Here is a 20,320-nt window from a genome sequence, read left to right as displayed (position 1 = left end):
GGACCTGGTAGTGCGGACCCGTAGGTCACTCAGGAGCAGGACCATTCTGAGCTAGCCAGAGGGGCTACTCAGTTACTGGACACAACAGGCGAGTCACTAAAATATTCTGTGGGCTACAAATGGAAGCTTAGGGGTAGCTGCCATGAGCCACTTCTTCTGAAAGTCCCTATTTGCCCACATCCCAGTATGTCAGAAGCCAGGGCTTACTAGGGACAACATGTTATGTACTGGATGAAGACCCAAAAGGTCCACCCTGGGGCTCTGTCGGGACAGAGCATCTCCCAGGCTGTCTTCCTGAGTTCATGTACTGTCTCTGATACTGCAGGTGGCCCAGGGGCCTTGACTGAAACTCCAACTGTGTCTACACGGGCCTGACGCTGCTGGCATAGCTCTCTCTCCTGTCATTGGCAGGCAATGCCTCCTCCTATGCACCCATCCTGAGGCTTGGTGGCCATCTTGCCTTGGGTTCCTATATCTGGTTTCTCCTCTCTTTCTTTCTTTTTCCTCCTCACTTTGGTTTCTGGACTCAGCCTATATACAACCCCTACCCCCGTGGCTTAGCTCATATACGCTAAAGCCCCCTAGTCTCCTCAAACCTCTACTCCAGGGAGCATCAGATTGAAACAAACCTGCCACCGTTATCCAGAGGAAACCACACAGCCTCCGCCTCATCCCACAGAGCGAGGAAACATGGGAAGCCCTGACATAGAGTTGGTGCTCAGAACGGCATGGGACGTAAGCAGAAAGTGTCTGCAGGACCCTGGACAGCAGATCACAGCCTCCAGCATCCAGGCTGTGAGACAGGAGACTCTCCTGATATGCCTTCCTATCCCAGGGCCAGCAGTCCTGGTTCTTAGGTTCCCTGCTTCTAATTCATAACCCAGATGGCACCAAGGGACATGAACAAACACAGACAGGGGTCCTACCCAAGCCCTCATGGGCCCCTTGAGACTATTTGTCCTTTCTCACAGGTAGTGCCTCAGATTAGCTGGGGCAGGGACTCGGCCCAGAACACACTCTAATGCTGCCTGGTAAGAGAGTGGACGGAACCAGAGCTTGGACTCAGGACACTAACCATTGTCCTGGTTCTATGGCCACCGTGAAACTGGAATTCGGTTCTTGCTACCTGTCACTCACAGAAACCAATGAGTGGAGGCTAGGATTAGCATTTCACATTATTCAGAAACCCAGGAATCTGAGAAGATGGCGGGCAGGCTAGCTTCCTGAAACTGTCTTCTGTGTCGTCTCCAGTCAGCAGACTATCTAGGGTCGGAGACAGAGACAGTCACTCACCCTTGGGCTCGGCCCTCTGGTCAGGGTCAGTCCTGCTTCTGAGACTGGTGATGTCTGCGTCCCTCTCCTGAACGGCCCCTGCCTTCTTGCTGGCACTTTTTTTTCTTTTTCTTTTTCTTTTTTCTTTTCTTTTCTTTTCTTTTTTTTTTTTTTTTTTTTTTTTTTTTGGTTCTTTTTTTCGGAGCTGGGGACCGAGCCCAGGGCCTTGCACTTGCAAGGCAAGCGCTCTATCACTGAGCTAAATCCCCAACCCCTCTTGCTGGCACTTAATGACCACTTCCAAAATAAAGGCCCTAAGGAGGGCTCTTGACTTGAAAAGGTGGCAAGGGTCCAAGGGCTTCTGCCCCGGTCCACATCCTCAGTACTCTGTCTAGGGGGAGCTTGTCTCCAAAACTCAGGTAGAAGGAGGGCACATTGATTCCTCCCCTCTGGAACAGTCATATATGTCTTCTGGGTCACTGCTGCCTGCCAGTGGCAAATTAGAGCCTGTTTGCAGATGAAAGGTTCTGCCCAGGCCACCAGGAGCAGATGACTGGGTCCTGGCACACGTGTCCGAGACCGTCTGTACCAGAAGGACACCAGGGACACGCTACCAGGAAAGCCATGTCTGCCAAGGCGACCCTTATGCTCTGCCTAGGGCTTCCTCGCTAAATGCACACAGACAGCTTCCTCCTGAAGACATCCGTGCCAAGTCTCCTGACACCTTGCACAAGGGTGCCACCTCCAGGCCAGGCAAGAGTCTCAGGTTCCCAAACTCCAGGGGACAAAACGCAGGCTTGATTTGGCTTCCAAGGTTTAATGGGGCTGGGAGAACAGAGGATGGGGGGGGAGGGGGTGAGTGAACGCTCGTTCAGAGCCTGCAGTGCGTCAAGGAAGTTACATAAAAAACTACAAGGAGACCAAGAGGTCGAATCACTCCATGGATGGTGTATGCCTGTCCTGGGCTGTGCTGTGCGGGCAGCCCTGCCTGGGAACGGACGTTTGGAAGCACAGCCCCTATAAGTGCCTAGCTGCTGGTTGAGCTTGCATAGCTCACAGATGCCAGCCAGCAGTATTCGGGGAAAGCACTGTCTGCTGAGAGCCAAGAAGCCATCAGATGGGTTCCAGAATCCGGCATAGCATGAATGCTGGAGCCAAATGCATTAGCTTTACGACTGGCATTCCTTCGAAGGCTTCCCCGTTTGATGCCCTGATGTTTTCCGATCTCTCTGCCCGTCAGAGTTGCCAGTAGCTGAATCGGGAACGTGACGCTGATGGGTATAAGCCCTCTGTCTGCACTCAGCCTCTGTCTTATCGCGCCCACCTCGTCCGGCAAGGAAGACGCAACACGGTCGGATTCTTCTCAACAGCCTTTATTGCAGGACCACCTCTTTGCTGATACGGGGACCTCGAGCAGCAAAAGCGCTCACCTAATATACACAACAGGCTGGGGCTATGCTAATTGTCTTTCAGGGATTGGCAGAGCACGAATCACCCCACTATCACCCCACTATCACCCCACTATCACCCCTGCTACTTGTCCTCCAGGGATTGGCGGAGCATGAATCCCTCATTAGCATATTACCGTCCTGGCCAACTGACGCCAGGTGCAAAACCTACGCATGCGCAGTACCGTTGTTCACCACAGGAGGGCGCCCTACACTGTCTCACCTGCGTAGAAGCAGGAGAGGGGCTCCTTCTCCTATCTGATTCTTTGGACAGAAGGGCCTTTTCCCTTCGCCTGCAGTCTGAGGAGCCCGCGTGTGAAAGAGCAAACACAGGGGGGAAATTAAGATGTCTGACTGAATTCCCAACGGGCTTCCCAAGAGCTTCCCTGACTTTCGTAATCCCTCCTGGCTAAACAACGGTGGCTTACGTCAAAAAGAAACGTCTTTCGCTTTCACTTTTTGCATCTTTCCACACAGTCCAGGATTGAAATGCCGGTCCCCTGTTTCTGAAGTCAGCCCCTCAGGCTCCTCCCTGCTGGTGCTCTGCCATTTTCCCGGGTGCTGCTCACTTCTACAGGTTAAAGATGGCCCGCTCCAGCCCTCGCCCATCACGACTGCATTCCGACCAATGAAAAGGACAAGAAAAAAAAATGGAGAACAAGCCTCTTCCCGTTACAGGCAGGGCCACAAAATAACACACAACATCTCTACTTATGTGACATTGAGCAGCACGTTGTCCCAGACTGGCCCCCACGTGGAGAGGAACCCGAGGCAGTATGACGTTGTGCTGGGCACGATTTTTTGTTTTGTTTTTTGTTTTTTTTTGTTTTTGTTTTTGTTTTTGTTTTTTTGTTTTTTTTTTTTTTTTGAGAAATGACTTTCTCCCTGTGAAGTGAGCATGAGTACCCTGTGAGTTTCAGGTTCCCTGGCTTACAGTAAGGTGAGCTGCTCATCTCAGGCCAAAAGTCTGGACGGGACGGCCTGGGGTTCTGTCTGGGATGGGAGAGAACTCATCTGCATACAGCCTGTCCCACCCTGGAACTCCTGGAATCTACTCTCCCACAGCTGCTCCCAAGCCTCAGCTTAGCTCCCAAGCAAACTTCACTAGCAAGAGCAAAATGCTAGGACAGGAAGGCCAGCTGCAGGGGGATGCTTTCGAGTGGACAGCTGGTCTGCAAGCAAGGCTCTGGCTCTTGGTCCTTCTAGCTTGCTAAGAAATTTGTTCAGTAGCTCAAAGCCAACACCACCACCATCACCACGGCCCAAATCGAGCACTCTTAGCTTCTGTGACCCAACGGAGAGCCAGATAAAACTGGTTCCCATGGGGCACCCATGCTTTCTGCCCTATCCCATTTCCTGGCTGCCCATCAGGTAAGAGGACGCCAGCCTTTTCCTGGCTAGCAACCTGTGCCATTGTAGCAGCCAGACTATTCCCAGCCCTGGGCACAATCCTACCCAGCTGTCCCCACCTTGGGGCTCTATTTGGAGCCCCCTGAATGGGGCCAGATGGCCCTGCAAGAACAAGCAAGTTTTCAGCAGGCCTTCACCACCCCCAGAAAGCCCCAGCCTTTAGCCTGCCCAGTTTCGGTTCTGCCTAACTGTCTTCCGGGTCCCTAGATGCCTAGGGCAGGTGTCTTCAGCTGCAAAAGGAGGGCCAAGTAGAAAAGTTGCCTGGAAAGACAGCCTAGGCCTGGGCCAGCAGTCACCTCATACCCCCACTGCTCCTGCAGTGTCCCATAATGCCAAGCGCGCTTGCACACATAGGTTCTACTCATGTGCACGTAGCACCCTCGCCACCTTGGACACACATAGACTGGGACACACACGAGAGGTCAGAATGGGTTTCTGACCCCATGACCTTCTGAAACTTTCTCCCAAAACAACACCAACCCCTTGCCTACAAGTCAAGGGCAAGGGCACTCTGAGAACCAGCCAGACTAGGCCGCACGCATAAGAAGTGACTCTGTGGTTTGGGTGGCAGTGCCAGCCAAGGGGACGCCATGTAAAAGGACTTCCAGCAGAGGCCAGAGGCAGAACGCAAACTTGGCAGAGCTGAGCTGTGAGGAGACAGCACTGTCTCTCCTGGTCTTGGCCAGTCCTCTGAGCTCTCTGAATGGCCATGTCCTCTGTCCTGGGATGGATGATGAGCAGGTTGACAAGTCCCTGTGGCCCTGAAATGGCATCACAGATGTCAAATGACCAGTGTCCTGGCTGCAGTTAGGAGGAAAAACCTACCCAAAAGCTAGAGCAGCGCCCCCTGGAGGCCAAGTCCTTAGCTCACAACCCCTGTGTGCCCAGCAAGGACACCCAAAGGCCACCTGGACATCTCCTGTCTTTCTTCAGCCAGAGTGGGACCACTGAGCTCTGGGCTACACTGGGCTACACTGGGCTACACTGGGCTTTGGGAAGAGGCCAAACAGGAGGAAGCCCAGGCCGTCCTTCAGGGAACGCGATCAAAGGGAGCCTGCCTAGAAGGCATCACAGGAGTGTAAGGTGAATAGGAGGTCAAGGACAGCCATGCTCTAGGGCCCCCCAGGCCATCAGCCGAGAGGATGGTGTGTTAGGGCATCCCAGGCAGTGTGTGGAACATCAAGAAGGAAGCAGAGGTGAGGTGAGTAGGAACAGTGTGTCAACGTCAGGACGGTAGCCTGCAGGAATGGTTGACTATGAAGCAATGTAGACTGAGCTGAACGTTTAGTGTGAGAGAAGAGAGGCCACGTTGGGCATAGAAGCGGAGGCCATCCATGTTGAACGTTGGGTAGGGGCCATGATAGGCGTAGGAGCGGAAACCATGTTGGGGGAGGGGTGGAAGCCATGCTGAGAATGAAGAGATCGAGGCCATGTTGAGTGTGTGGGAGGGTGAGGGGAAATCATAGTAGAGGCCCTGGTGAGTGTGGACTGGAGGTCATAGTGCGGGTGGGATAGAACCACGTTGGCTTTGGGGCCAACTGTAAGGCCGGGGTGGTGGCCATGGTGAGCAAGAGGTCGAGGGTACCCTATTGCTCCTAGCTGTCCTCAGATGCCTTGGCTCTTTGGTCTTTACTGGAAATGTTTTTGGGAATCATGTCTCAGCCCTTCTCCGCACTCTCAGAAGGGCCTTTTCCAGCCCCAGGGCAGCCAGCATAGGGTAGGGAGACTGCAGACAGGGACCCCGCATTGTGAAGCCATAGCTTCAGAGGCAAAGAAGAGACAGAGAAGTACCTTTCCTAGGAACTCCCCACCCAGCTTCTCTGCTACCCTGTCCTCCAGTCCCCAGAGTACCTTCCCACCTGTCCCAGGATGCCCACTGGTGCCAACACCCCTGAGCTCAGAGTATCGTGTTTTCTCACGATTTTTTTCTTCAAAAAAGACAAATTCCGTATGGGCCAGGTGTTTATTTGTTTTGCTTTTTTGCTTAGATTGTAATCCTGGTGATTATGGAGTACAAGAAGGTCCACGAGGGGTACACCTTCCCTGGGCCTTCTAGACCAGTTCCTGGTCCTTTAGCGCCACCTGGTGGCCAGTGGTAGTAGAGCGCCTCCAGGATGAGCCTAGCGGGAATGATTATGATCGGCCCGCGGAAGTGACAAAGCAACCGCCCACGGACTGCAAGTGTGGGCATGAGAAGAGCAGGGAGTCGGGGACCAGCTTCAGGTTGACTGCTGCTAGGGAGGGTTGAGGCTTCTTCCAGTGTTCCTGCCGCGGAGGAAGACCTCTGGAATAGAAGTGACAGACTCAGGAGGAAGCTTGGGTGTCTAGGCTGCCCTGTCTGTGGATCAGAGCACCCAGCTGCACCTTCCCTCCTGGATCACTGCAGCACAGGGAGACCTAGCACACAGCCCATCGGCAGGAGCCATTTCACTTCGGAAGCACCTGGGCAGGTCTAGAAAATGCAGGTTCTGGGGGCCCTGCTTTGTTCTGATTTCTAGGGTGGAAGCCAGCCAAGGGACTCTGGATGTTTTACAAACCACTCTCCTGCTGTAATTGCCGACCTTTATTTCCCAGAAACTCTAGCCTGAAGCAGACACCAGAAGGAGGCCAACCCTGGGCTAGTACCCTCACCCCTGGACCTCTTGGGATGGCAAGGAGGCAGGGTGGGAGATTTATCAGGAAACTTTCAGAGGGAAATGTCCCGAAGTTAGAAGTCCTAGTTTCTGGATGTTCCAGAACTGAGTTGTCTCCCTAGACTCCTGATTAAGAACTGCCACCCCCAATACTTTATGGGTTTGCAGTTTGAGTCTCAGTGCCAGCACAGGGTGTTATTTCTTGGAAGCCATGAGACTGAGTGAGGTTCGAACCCAGAGCCTCACCCATGCGGGGCAAGTGCCACCACTGAACCACGGTGTAAGCCCTTTCTCCATTTTGAAGATAGGACCTTGCTAAGTTTCCCAGGCTGGACTTGAACTTGTGGCCATCTGAGTTGCTTGGATTTCACACCTGTGCCACCAAGGCCCGGCTGACACAGTTGTCTTGCTGAGCACTTGTTGACTTCAACCCAAGAAAAGTCCTAAGTATGAACTGTACCTATAAAAAGAACACCTTTGTCCCTGGGGCCAAGAATAGCATCTCTGTCCTTAGGGGTAGAAAGAAGTCTTGTGTCCTGCTGTGACTGCAGGACCTGAGAGTCTGAGAAAACAAAAATAGACCCCCAAAGGCCTGAGGAGGATTTCCTCTGCACTGTGCCATCCCTGGGTAGGAGCTGCTGTCCTGCAACCTCAGATAGACTGAGCCCTTACTCTGCTCTGCCACATCCTGGCAATATACTTCATCCTGCTACGCCTCGGCCACCTTCCAACCAGGCACGGAGGTGGGTTCCTTCGGCAGAATCCCCCTGCCTCTGGGACCTTGGTTTGTTTTGCAAATGTTCTTTTTTCCCTTCAGGCTAGATCCTACTGAGCTGATGTGTCCCCCAGGAGGGACATGCTTCTGGTTTCCTGCCTGTCCCTAGCTGCTTTCCTTTGAGGCTCCTTGGGTGCTTGTACCCCTAGGTTGTTCCAGAAGTCTCCTCCGGCTTTCTCCTCCCCATTCACCAGCTCAGCTAACCTTTGTGACTTCCTCTCAGGCCTGTCAAGGATCTGATTCTGAACCAGAGATCAGCTCGCTAAAGAGGAGACCGTCTAGTGAGATGTGGAAGTCTCGAACTCCCTAGGTTTTTTTTGTTGTTGTTGTTGTTGTTTTTGTTTTTGTTTTTTTCTTTTTTTTTTTTTTTTTCGGAGCTTGGGACTGAACCCAGGGCCTTGTGCTTGCTAGGCAAGCGCTCTACCACTGAGCTAAATCCCCAACCCCAAACTCCCTAGGTTTTTTGTCTCTCTAAGAATCCTAATTTCTGGACCACACAGTTGGGAGTTAAGAAGGGGCTTCCCCTAAGGGAACCCAGCCATCTGAAATGTCCCTAATTTCAAGTGGCCCTGAAGGACTGGACACCCGGCTGTTTACAACCACATGTTTCCTCACTAACTGGCTTTTCCCTCAAGTGGTGGGAGGGACTGGTGACTCCAGATTTGAAGGAACAATACCAGGAGAGGCTCCTCTCCCTGCCACATTGAGCTCCCAGCATTGCCAAGGTTTCTAGCACGTTCATGAAGAGTCCCTAGCCCATTGGGAGGAGAGGCTATGCCTCATGAGGCAGAAGTAGACAGCCAAGGCCAGTTTCTAGCCACCATGTCTGCCTTTAAGGTTCCCCAAGAGGCCAAATGCAGAAGCCAAGGCCATGCTATCCCCATGTGGTCTAGATTCCCTGATCTAGGAGTCCTGACCCCTCACCTCCAACGCCCCCCACCTCTGAAGCAATATGGCCAGGGTAAGTCCCCCACTCCACAGCTGACATCAAGCCTCAGCTTCTGGCAATCTCTAGGGGCGAGTGCGACAGGGCATGAAGTCCAGGCCTCCCAATAGGAAGGGGCCCCTAGCATGCCGCGTCTGGAGACACTGCATGCAGAGGATTGATCCTTGCACACAGCCAGCACGCAGGCCACCCCAAACCCTCAGCCCCAGCAGTGCTTCTCAGAATGAGAGCTGAGTGGGGAGATGGGGAGCTGGCTAGCGTGTGGGTGTCTGGATATGAGAAGTTAAATCTAATGAAAACTTCATCTAGTTGAACCAAGAAATCAGAAGCAGGCCCTTTATTCCTGTCAACAAGGATACAGTGAGGACTAAACCTACGCACGGCTGCCATTGCCTACTGACCTTGTTGCTATGGTGACAGCCTTTGAGCATCAACAACTCCGAAGAATTCCGAAAGGGCTCTCATTCACTGGCAGCTAGGCACAGAAATGGGCTCCCTCTCCAGCTGGCTCTGTCACATGGCTCACAAGTAGGGTGACCCCATAACCAGGCTGAACTGGGAGTGTCCCTGGGTCCAGGGTGACCTGGTTTGGACAAGTTAAACAAGTGGCCAACCTTATGTGGGTCACTCTTAAGTGGCAGGTGCTATGTGAAAGGGGAGATGAGCCCAGAGGAGGAAGGGAAGGGGTGATCCAACAAACCCTGGGACAAAGACACTGCCACAGAGACACTGGACAGAGAGACACTGCCACAGAGACACTGCCACGGAGACACTGCCACAGAGACACTGTCACAGAGACTACAGAGACACTAAATAGAGACACTGTCACAGAGACCCTGTCACAGAGACACTGCCACAGAGACACTGGACAGAGAGACACTGCCACAGAGACACTGGACAGAGACACTGTCACAGAGACTACCACAGAGACACTAAATAGAGACACTGTCACAGAGACATTGCCACACAGACACTGCCACACAGACACTGCCACAGAGAGACACTGTCACACAGACACTGACAGAGACACTGCCACACAGACACTGCCACAGAGACACTGCCACAGCGATACTGTCACAGAGACACTAAATAGAGACACTGTCACAGAGACACTACCACAGAGAGACACTGCCACACAGACACTGACAGAGACACTGCCACACAGACATGGCCACTTCTCTCCTATTTGCCCCAGTGCCAAGCATCTCTCCCTGTGGGGATGGGTCAGTGTGGTTTCTCACTGGTGCACCTGTGCCATTGCTGTGGCAATTTAAGCTCTGACACACCTGTCCTGTCATCTTTCTGAAAACAGAGGAGCCTCCAGGGCTGACAGCCCCTCCTTCCTTCCCTTCATTCTGTTCCTTCCCAGAGTCTGTCCCCCTGGCATGAAGTCACTGTCCCTCTACACCAAACCTGAGTCTCCCTTACCACTGTGTCCTTAAAGTCCCCGGGGAGATGGTGTGGAGCCAGGGGAAGCCATGACAGCTGTGTTATAGCTGAGGGGACCCAGGCAGAAGAACTCTTCCAGGGAACACAAGCAAGGAGCTGCAGCCACCCCGAGGCTGCTGCAGAGGCCGCTGTGGCGGAGTTACCCGCCTGCCTCGGGCTTGCAGTGCCAGCACGGTCTTCCCTCTCAGCCTTCAGCATGCACAGCCATGAGACCAGGATGAACATCTGCCGACATATACACACCACTAGCTCACCTCAGAGGCAGGAGTGCCAAGCGAGGAGGCCGGGTCTCAGGGCTGCATGTTCCACAAAGGTCTTAGCCGCACTTCCAAATCCCTGATAAAGCCATTCCACAAGCTCATCCCGTGTACAGGTCTCCACACATTTCCTATGCTGGCACTCCCCTGCAGAGATGGAGGCCAGGCTATACCTCCTGCTACCTGGGCTAGAGCAAGATCGGAGCTGCAGCCCTAATGTGAACCCCCTCTCCCCTCCCTCTGCTTGGGGAGGGGGTTCCCAATAGTACCTACCTGCCAGGCATCCTCCCAGCCTTCTCTATTCCCCCATTCCTCCTTGTCCCCCTGCTCTCCCAGCTCCTCCCTCCTCCTCCAGGTCCTCCCTACTCCCCCCTGCTCTTCCAGCTCCTCCATTGCTGCCCCAGCTACCCCCACACTCCTGCACCTGAACTTGGCCTTCCACCCTCCAGAACTGTGCAGAATGCACCTCTGCTCATTGTAACCCCTGCCCTAGCCTGTGGTGTTCAGCGGTTATTGCAGAAAGCAGTCCACAAGGCACCCCTGCAGCGAAGCACCCCTGGCCGGGGTGTGTACACCATGGATATTGGTTGTTTCCAGTTCTGGAGACTGGAATGACAAGGTCAGAGCGACTTTGAGGTTGGTTTCCTGTGAGGCCTCGTTCTGCCTTGTGCAGTCTCTGGCTGCCTTCTAGCTCTGACCTCGTGTGGCTTCTCTCTGTGCTGAAGCACTTCTGCCTATTGCATGGGGTCCTACGACCTCAGCTACTAATGATGTCCTTGAAAACTTATTGGGGGCTGGGCAGGTGCAGCTTTCGGGGGGGCGGGGATACCATTCAGATCATCACGGGAGGCTCTCCACCTCCTCTGGAGTCTCGGGACGGAACTGTCATAACCACGATGCCTTTGGCTGCCCAGGCCAAGTTCAAGCCTCCCACCATCACCCAGCCCCCTCCTCGACGTCTCAGTGAGTCTCCTCAGGACAGCTGGCTGCCTCTTGGGAAGGTGACCTCCATCTCTGAGCACAGCCGGGCACCGGCCCTGGCATTGGCTCTTTCACCTTGCCATGGTTCTGGTTAGGGAGAACATCTCGATCAGTCAGATCAGCACTGGTGTAAGGTGATTGGTGTCCTGACAGCTGTCCCCAGCTGTGGCTCTGCCTCTCAGCAGGCAGCCTGGGGCCTCAGGAGGGCTCAGCAGGAAGCCCCAAGATGGAGTGCTTTAAGAGGCCAGCATCTGCTTCCTGGTGTCTCTCTCTTGGTGAGGCCAAGGGTGATTTACCAGTTCCACAGCTGCTTTACTCCCTCTCTTGGACATTCCCTGGCCCTGCCTTCCTGGGGATACAGGCTCCCCCTCCACCCCTTAACCAGCCCAAAAGCTACCACCCAAGCTGCATGTATGGGGGCCTGAAGATGGGGTGCTTCTGGCTGAGATTTTTCTCAAGCTAGAGCATCCCAAATTGTGCTGGAAACAAAGAAATGACCAGGAGAGGACAGGCTGTTTTCCTGGCCATTCCTTTTTTTTTTTTTTTTGGTCTCTGTGCCCCATCGTGACCTTGCATTCAGCTCTTCCTGAGTCCTCCTCTCTGCTCTCATAAGGAGGACATGGCCCAGGCAGGGGGGGTGAGTGGCAAGTGCCCTGTGCACTTCTAAACCTTCCCTTTCAAAACACATTTTCCCCCCTCCCCCCCGTAGAAATCTCCTTTCCCACTGATTCATTACGTGTCGGGAAGCCAAGCGTGACATGTTAAAAGCCGTCTTGATAGTATTTGCTATTCAGTACTAACAGCTCCCCATCCTGACGGAGGAGGCTTTTCTCCCCCTTCCCAGATGGAGGAAGGAGATGATCTACATATTGGACGTACCAAGACACCGGGTAATTTGCATTAAGCGTCCAGAAATTCTCTGCTTGCAATCTGTCACCCTTCGCCGGCTTTCGTTTTGTACTTCTACAACATACAGAAGAAGGCAAGAGGCAAAGAGGGGATGGGGACTGTGGCAGCCAGGGCAGGGCTGGAGAAGAAATGGGATGGTGGGGCCAGTCAGAAACTCAGGAAGATGCCCGCCAGCCCAGTAGAGGCTTAATAAGCTCACCCAACCCAAAGCCCCATCTAGGACTGACTCGGCTGGAAGCCAGCATTGGTGTTGCCCCGAGAACACGAGAACATGTATCTCTCTAGGAAATCAAGTTCATGTGAGCTGGGGGGTTCCCCAGGAGGCGGCTTGGCTTTGCAACTAATGTCTGCTTAAGGTTCCCATACTGGATGTTCTAAGGACACACACAAGGCCCTCCTTCTTGGACTTGAACTCCTTGCCAGATTAGGGTCAGGACAGAGCTACGTGTTCTATCTTGGTGGCATTTAAGGGCACAAGCGCGCGCGCGCACACACACACACACACACGCACGCACGCACGCACGCACGCACGCACGCACGCACGCACGCACGCACACCGTGGGCACTTTAAAACGTAACTGAAACACTTCAGCCCCGCAATGTCAAGCTGTCTGGGAAGTGGAGGAAGTACACAGCTAGGATCTGCTGTTGCACATTCCGGGGAGCAGAAGGGGAGCCTCCACAGTACCCTCCCACTCCTGCATGTGATATGTCAGCTCCCCCTCGCCCAGCCTGTTTTCTCATCCGTGAAATGAATCTGGAGAGGTACGTGACCTGGCCCCTGCCCGGGACCTTGCCGCTGCTGTCCAGCCTGTGTGCTGGGACTCTAGACAGAGCGTAATTTGGAAAGAAGATTACATGGCTGTGGTGATGCATAGCAACCTCTGGTCTGGGACACACTTTCCAGCTCTTGCAGATATCCTGGAGACGCAATGTTCAGAAAGAAGAAACCCAAATTGGTTTAATTAGCAGGATCTAAGGCCTCTTGGAGCTGTGGGGATTCCCATTCCCACTGGAAGATAGACACACACACACACACACACACACACACACACACACACACACGGGCGCATACCGGCGCGCGCACACATGCACACACACATGCACACGAAGCCCAAGAACAGAGTCCCCTTTCCCTACAGAAGGACGGGCCATAGATAACCATCATTTAGATGCACAGGCCCATCCCATAAAGCTCAGAACAGGCAGGAACATCTCCAAAGCTACACAGTTCGGCAGACTAACAGCAGAGGCCGCCTACCAAAGGCTGGAACTCACTAGAGACATCAGAAGCTAACAGAGTCAAGTCCCTGCAAACCCTCCGAGGACTAGAAGGCAAGGAAGTTGAGCAGTCGATCACCTGTGGCCAAGTGGGCAAGAGGCACCAAAAAGAAACCAGCCCGGAGAGGCACTGCCAGAGCACAGCCACAGACCCCGCTCCTTCCCCTGAAACCCCACCACAGTGACAACAAAAAGCAGCTTGAGGTGGACGGCCACCTTGGGGGTCTACACCGGGTTTCGAGGCCTGAGCTTCCTTCCCAACAGGACCTCAGCTATCACTACCTGCTTTGCTCCAGTCACGGCCACCCCAGCCCTCACCATTAACAGCTGTGACAACCCTGGTCTCTGTTCAGATTTTCACGATGGCACACAGACAGGCCTTCTAGCTGTCCATAACTTTACAGATGAGGAAGCAGGTTCAGAAAGCCAAACTAGCGTGCCTTGAACTCACACAGCTGAGATTCAACCTTGGCCTCGAACCCAGGTGTGAGCCTTGGCCCAGCTTCTTCCTGTCTTGCAGATCAGATGTGCCCCGCGACTGCATTCTGGAGCCCTGTGGGTATCTCTGTGTTTGATTCCCACCTACCTACCTTTTCCCCCCAGTCTTGTCCTGCCAGGCAGGTGGAAACCTCTCATTCTGGGCTTTTCGTCCCCAACTCCAGGGACTGCAGACAGCCAAGGGCGAGTCAAAGCCCTAGGGCAGTTGTAAAGAGGACTGTATTCCATTAGAACCAGAATGGAGTCCTCCACCCTCTGGGCTATGGGCCTACCATCCCTGTTGCCTGTGCAGTTTCTCTTATGATTCCCTTTGGAGTAGAGAAAAGTGGAGAGAGTAGGAAGCTTTGGAGAGAGCCCCCTCCACACTCCTGGGGTCCTCTGGTTACTGAATGCTTTCACCCTGTGGGCCTTCAAAGCCTTACAGTCTGCAGGCACATGACAGCACCCCGAAGCCTGTCATCCTCCCCGTCCTTGCTTTCTTCCTTCTCTTGGGAACCCCCTAAGGGGCCATCTCAGTACCTTTAACTTTGGAAAAGCAAAAGTGGTCGCAATCCCTTTTGGGGGGTCAAACCACCCTTCTTCACAAGGGCCGCATGTGAGATATCCCGCAAATCAGACTTGGATGTTACAGGGTCGTAACAGTAGCAAAATGACAGCTGTGAAGCAGCAATGAAGATAACTTTGTGGTTAGGAGTCACCACAGCCCTCGGAACTGTGTTAAAGGGCGGTGGCGTTAGGAAGGTTGAGAACCACTTCTGGAGGAGGGCCATTCCCCAGTTCAGCAAAGGAGAAGAACACGAGACCTCAGAGCTCCTAATGGAGCAGAGAGACTCTGGTGGCTAGCCCGGCCTCCCAAATCAGTCTTAGAACCAGCCTTCCAGCAGGCTGAGCTCTCAGAGAACCCGATACCACTCCCCACAACGACAGACCCATCACCAGCAGCTCCTGACATTTCCCTCCTTTCTCTCTCTCTCTCTCTCTCTCTCTCTCTCTCTCTCTCTCTCTCTCTCTCTCTCTCTCTCTCTCTGCAGTCCATGGTATCAAATGGACCTGCAGCAATGGGAATAGCAGCTCGGGCTTCTCCGTGGAGCAGCTGGTGCAGCAGATCCTCGACAGCCACCAGACCAAGCCCCAGCCACGGACCCACAACTGCCTCTGCACCGGCAGCCTGGGTGAGCTGGGGCCCTGGGGGACATGTGGTACTGGGCACTGGGCGGTATGCTCTGAAGTCCTGCCCAGTGGGGAAAGGGGTAAGGTCTCCAGAAGCCAGGTGGTGCAAGGCATTGTGGGGGCTCCGGGGCAGCGGCGGGGAGGGTACTGCCATTCAATGCAATGAGGGAAGGAAGGATCAAGTGGAGGGACTGAGCCACCCTGTCCTGGGAATGAAGAAGCCTGAGTTGAGGAGCCTAGAGAACAGGTAGGGTACAGAGAGGGAAGAGACAAGGAGTCCGTTTATATAACAGCAACTAAGAGAGGTACCCAGTAGGCCCTTCGCCCTAGTCCTGCCCCCAGAATCAGATTCACAGCCTGCTTTGGACAAGAGAGGGCCACCTCCAGTGAGGCTCTCTAAAGAGGCTGCGGGGACAGGAGTGGCACACAGACGCACGGGAAGTGTAGAGATGTTTGGTGTCCAGGGCCTCCGCACACTTACTGCACGTGCCCGTGGGGAGCGTGTTCGTGGGAAGCCTCTGCAGGAGGTCTGGGTCTCCTGCTCTGAGGATTCTCAGCATCTGTCCTGAGACAGTGACACCATTTAAGCAGTGACCCTCGAAGACATGAAAGTCCAAAGAGTTAAGGACAGATCCTGGCTTAACTGAATAGTGGAGAGGGTCTCCTCATATATCTCCTTGTTGGGCCAGCAAGATGGCTCAGTGGGTGAAAGGTCTTGCAACCAAGCCTGACAAGTCGAGTTCGTAATTTGCACAATGTAAGGACCCAGCTCCTGTATCTTGTCCTCTTGTCCTCCAACCTCCACACCAGCATCACGGCACACACATTCCTACGCGCGTGCGCGCGCGCTCCCGCACACACACACACACACTCACACACACACACACAATTAGTGAAATAGAAATAAATACTTCCATACCCCTAGGCCAGAGTCTAGAGCGCTCTTTGATCCTAGGATCTGAGAGCTTGCCCGGAGAGGGTGCATTTCCCACCTCCTCCCTGGACCAACCTCTCTCTAGCAAGAATCCTGGAGGTCACAGGTTTCTTAAAGCATTACACAGCCAGAGTCTGGTGTGAGAAGCTGGGTTTGGGGATGGAGTCACAGCCACAATGTCTGGGATGACCCTTTTGGGTCAGAAAGAGTCCCAGAGTCCCAGAAAGAGTCAGATGAGCAAGGTCTATTTTTGATGGTAAAGAGAACTTTCTTGAAAACACACACATACACACACACACACACACTTACACACCACACACACACTTACACACACATGCACACACACTTACACACCACACATACACACACCACACACACTTACACACACACACACCACACACATACACACACCACACACATACATACACACCACATACACACTCACACACCACACACATACATACACATACTTACACATCAAACACACACTTACACACGCACTTACACACACTTACACACCACACATACACACACCACACACACTTACACACACTTACACACCACACACGCTTATATACCATACATACACACACTTACACACCACACACACTTACATACCACACATACACACACACTCACACACCACACACATACGCACCATGCACACACTTACACACCACACTTACACACCATACAATACACATACACACATAACACATAACAGACACATACACACACAACACACATATATACATACACACATATTCACATAACACACACATACACACACATATATACATACACACACAACACACACGTACATACACATCACACACCGCACACACATCAGGGCTTCCCGCATGGCACATTCTGCTGATTTTGAAAATAAAACAAGCAAACAAACAACAGGATTAAAAGATTTCAGGATGGTCACATAGGGCATGGCAGAGCCTCAGGCCTGGGAGTAATCACGGGTGTACAAGGACTGAGGTCTTCGCACTGCCTAGGCTGTGGGTGGAGACTTTGTAACTGGATGGGTTTTAACTGCTTGGGAGAAGAATTAGCCAAAGTCCCAGCTCTGACCTCGTGTGTGTGTGTGTGTGTGTGTGTATACATGCGTGTGTGTATGCTGTGTTCCCATCTCCACAGGAGCGGGCAGCAGCGTGCATCATAAGTGTAACAGTGCCAAACACCGCATCATCTCACCAAAGGTGGAGCCGAGGGCCGGGGGCTACGGGGGCCACTCCGAAGTTCAACATAACGATGTGTCGGAGGGCAAGCATGAACCCAGCCACAGCAGGAGCACAAGCCGGGAAAAGAGGAATGGCAAGGTGGCCAAGCCGGCACTACTGCACCAGAACAGCACGGAGGTTTCCTCCACCAACCAGGTGGAGGTCCCCGACACTACCCAGAGCTCCCCTGTGTCCATCAGCAGCGGGCTCAACAGTGACCCAGACATGGTAGACAGCCCAGTTGTCACAGGTGTGTCCAGCATGGCAGTGGCTTCTGTGATGGGGGGACTGTCCCAAAGTGCCACAGTGTTCATGTCAGAGGTCACTAATGAGGCCGTGTACACCATGTCCCCCACCGCTGGCCCCAACCACCACCTCCTCTCGCCTGATGCTTCTCAGGGCCTTGTACTGGCTGTAAGTTCTGACGGCCACAAGTTTGCCTTCCCCACCACGGGCAGCTCGGACAGCCTGTCCATGCTGCCCGCGAATGTGTCCGAAGAGTTGGTCCTCTCCACCACCCTTGACGGTGGCCGGAAGATTCCAGAGACCGCCATGAACTTTGACCCCGACTGTTTCCTCAATAACCCAAAGCAGGGCCAGACGTACGGGGGTGGGGGCCTGAAAGCCGAAATGGTTAGCACCAATATCCGGCACTCGCCGCCCGCGGAGAGGAGCTTTGGCTTCACCAGCGTCCTCACCAAGGAGATCAAGACAGAAGACACCTCCTTTGAGCAGCAGATGGCCAAAGAGGCGGCCTACTCCTCCTCAGCGGCGGCGGCGGCGGCGGCGGCGGCTGCTGCAGCGTCCAGCTCCCTCACCCTAACTGCGGGGTCTAGCCTCCTGCCGTCGGGCGGTGGCCTGAGCCCCAGCACCACCCTTGAGCAGATGGACTTCAGTGCCATAGACTCTAACAAGGACTACACGTCCAGCTTCAGCCAGACAGGCCACAGCCCCCATATCCACCAGACCCCCTCCCCCAGCTTCTTCCTGCAGGATGCCAGCAAACCCCTCCCCCTTGAGCAGAATACCCACGGCAGCCTAAGCGAGTCGGGGGCCGCCTTTGTGATGCCCACGGTGAAAACGGAGGCCTCCTCCCAAACCAGCTCTTGCAGTGGCCACGTGGAAACGCGAATAGAGTCTACTTCCTCCCTGCACCTCATGCAGTTCCAGGCCAACTTCCAGGCCTTGGCAGCAGAAGGGGAGGTTACCATGGAGACCTCGCAGGCAGCTGAAGGGAGTGAGGTCCTCCTCAAGTCTGGGGAGCTGCAGACCTGTGGCTCCGAGCACTACCTGCAACCAGAGACCAACGGGGTGATCCGCAGCGCAGGTGGCGTCCCCCTTCTCCCGAGCAATGTGGTGCAGGGACTCTACCCCGTAGCCCAGCCCAGCCTGGGCACCACCTCCAACATGGAGCTCAGCCTGGACCACTTTGACATTTCCTTCAGCAATCAGTTCTCAGACCTGATCAATGACTTCATCTCTGTGGAGGGGGGCAGTGGTACGATCTACGGGCACCAGCTGGTGTCGGGGGACAGTGCTGCACTCTCACAGTCGGAAGATGGGGCACGGGCACCCTTCACCCAGGCGGAGATGTGCATTCCCTGCTGCAGCCCCCAACAGGGCAGCCTGCAGCTGAGCAGCGCTGAGGGCGGGCCCAGCACCATGGCCTACATGCATGTGGCCGAGGTGGTCTCGGCCGCCTCGGCCCAGGGCACCCTGGGTATGCTGCAGCAGAGCGGACGGGTGTTCATGGTGACTGACTATTCCCCAGAGTGGTCTTACCCAGAGGTAAGCTGCGGATGCCACCACATGCCACCGCCCTACCACCCCCCTCACCTGGGCCATTGTGCAACCTGGAAAGCTTGTTTGCATGCGGCCTGTTCTTTGGATGGAGCTCTGACCCGAAACACAAAGCTGTCCCCTCCCGTGGTGGCTCTCAGACTTCACTGTAGCTTTGCAGTCAGGGCTCTCCCTGAAGTCAAGCTCCCCTCCCTGGCATCCATCAGAACAGCGTGCGTTCCTCCTTTTCTTCCCCTCCCCTCCTCATCTCCCCTCCCTTCCTTTGGGGACGGAGGGGTGTCTTGGTGCTGCTCTTAAAGTATCCAGACATCAAAACCAAAGTTGTGGGGTCATTGGTCCCACTGACGCAGCCGGGCAGCGTTCCCCGTCCCGCAGCGAAAGGGAGGGTGCGGCTTTGGAACGCTCAGCTATCTACAGAATCAGAAGCATGGCATGTGACCCAGAATCTAGCCTGTGCTCCTGTCGCCATGGGCTGTCACCTTAAAGACGACTGCTCCAACAGGATTGTAGGAAGACCCGGGTCTTGCCTGGTGGGGGTGGGAGGGATACAATAAAATAGAATGGGTTGGGAAGGGGGCAGTGTGGTTCCAGATCCACTGAACACCTTGCTTGCATGTGGTCGAGCTTGAACTCTCCCTGGATTCACCAGCACATCCTCTTGGGCTCAAATCAGACACTATCCTCCTGGGGTAGCTACCCATAACTCTTGGTCCCCTGACCTTGTCATCTAGTCAACAGGCAAGGGATGGGCTCATAGTTCTTCCTCCCCCTGGGAAAACCAGTCTAAGACAATCTGAGTATCAGAGTAGCCCTGCACCGGCAGCCCCGCAGCTGTATGGGCACAGCAGCTGTTGCCTGTGTGGGCTTTCGGGCAGTGCCCACCGGATACCAATGGAAGCGGTGAGACCATCGCTGTAGGTGAACAGCCAGGAGCTGGAACTGGAACTGGAGGGGCTGGTATGAATCCTGGTATGAACCCTTAGATGCCAGTGATCTTGGGCAAGTTGCTGTCTTCCCTATCTCTAAGTAGCACCCGTGCAGAGGCCTGAGAGGTGGCTCAGCCAATTGAGAGCACCAGCTGCTCTCCCAGAGGGTCCAGGGTTCAATTCCCAGCACTCACACAGAAGCTGACGACTGTCTGTCACTCTAGTCCCAGGAGATCTGAACACCCTCTCCCGGCCCCTTCAGGCACCAGGCATGCACAGACACCATGCAAGTTAAACACCCATACACATAAAAGAAAATTAAAAAGTTTAAAAAAAAAATCAAAGCAGCAAGGGACCCTGGAGTCTCTGAGTTAAGTGCCAGGCAGAGCCAGCCCTTTC

The 20,320-nt window shown here is 54.1% G+C and overlaps 1 protein-coding gene across 19 annotated transcripts in view; it reads left to right on the top strand.

Annotated features, from left to right (window-relative positions):
• Camta1 (calmodulin binding transcription activator 1) overlaps nucleotides 1–20,320 on the top strand; it is an 847,864-nt gene that overhangs the window by 739,269 nt on the left and 88,275 nt on the right. For 17 of the 19 annotated variants that reach the window (XR_010066428.1, XR_010066435.1, XR_010066434.1 and 14 more), the window contains 2 exons: nucleotides 14,891–15,031; nucleotides 17,113–18,983. Coding sequence is in view for 9 of the 19 variants with exons in the window: in XM_063288086.1 (XP_063144156.1) it covers nucleotides 14,891–15,031; nucleotides 17,113–18,983 (2,012 nt within the window). In the remaining 10 variants the exon portion in view is untranslated. Of the gene's footprint in view, nucleotides 1–14,890; nucleotides 15,032–17,112; nucleotides 18,984–20,320 lie in introns of those variants that run through there. The other 2 variants (XM_063288092.1, XM_063288091.1) reach the window with 1 other exon arrangement.

Source organism: Rattus norvegicus, chromosome 5 (genome assembly GCF_036323735.1).
Source record: "Rattus norvegicus strain BN/NHsdMcwi chromosome 5, GRCr8, whole genome shotgun sequence".
Lineage (NCBI taxonomy): Eukaryota > Metazoa > Chordata > Mammalia > Rodentia > Muridae > Rattus > Rattus norvegicus.
This window is presented reverse-complemented; position numbering and strand designations above follow the sequence as displayed.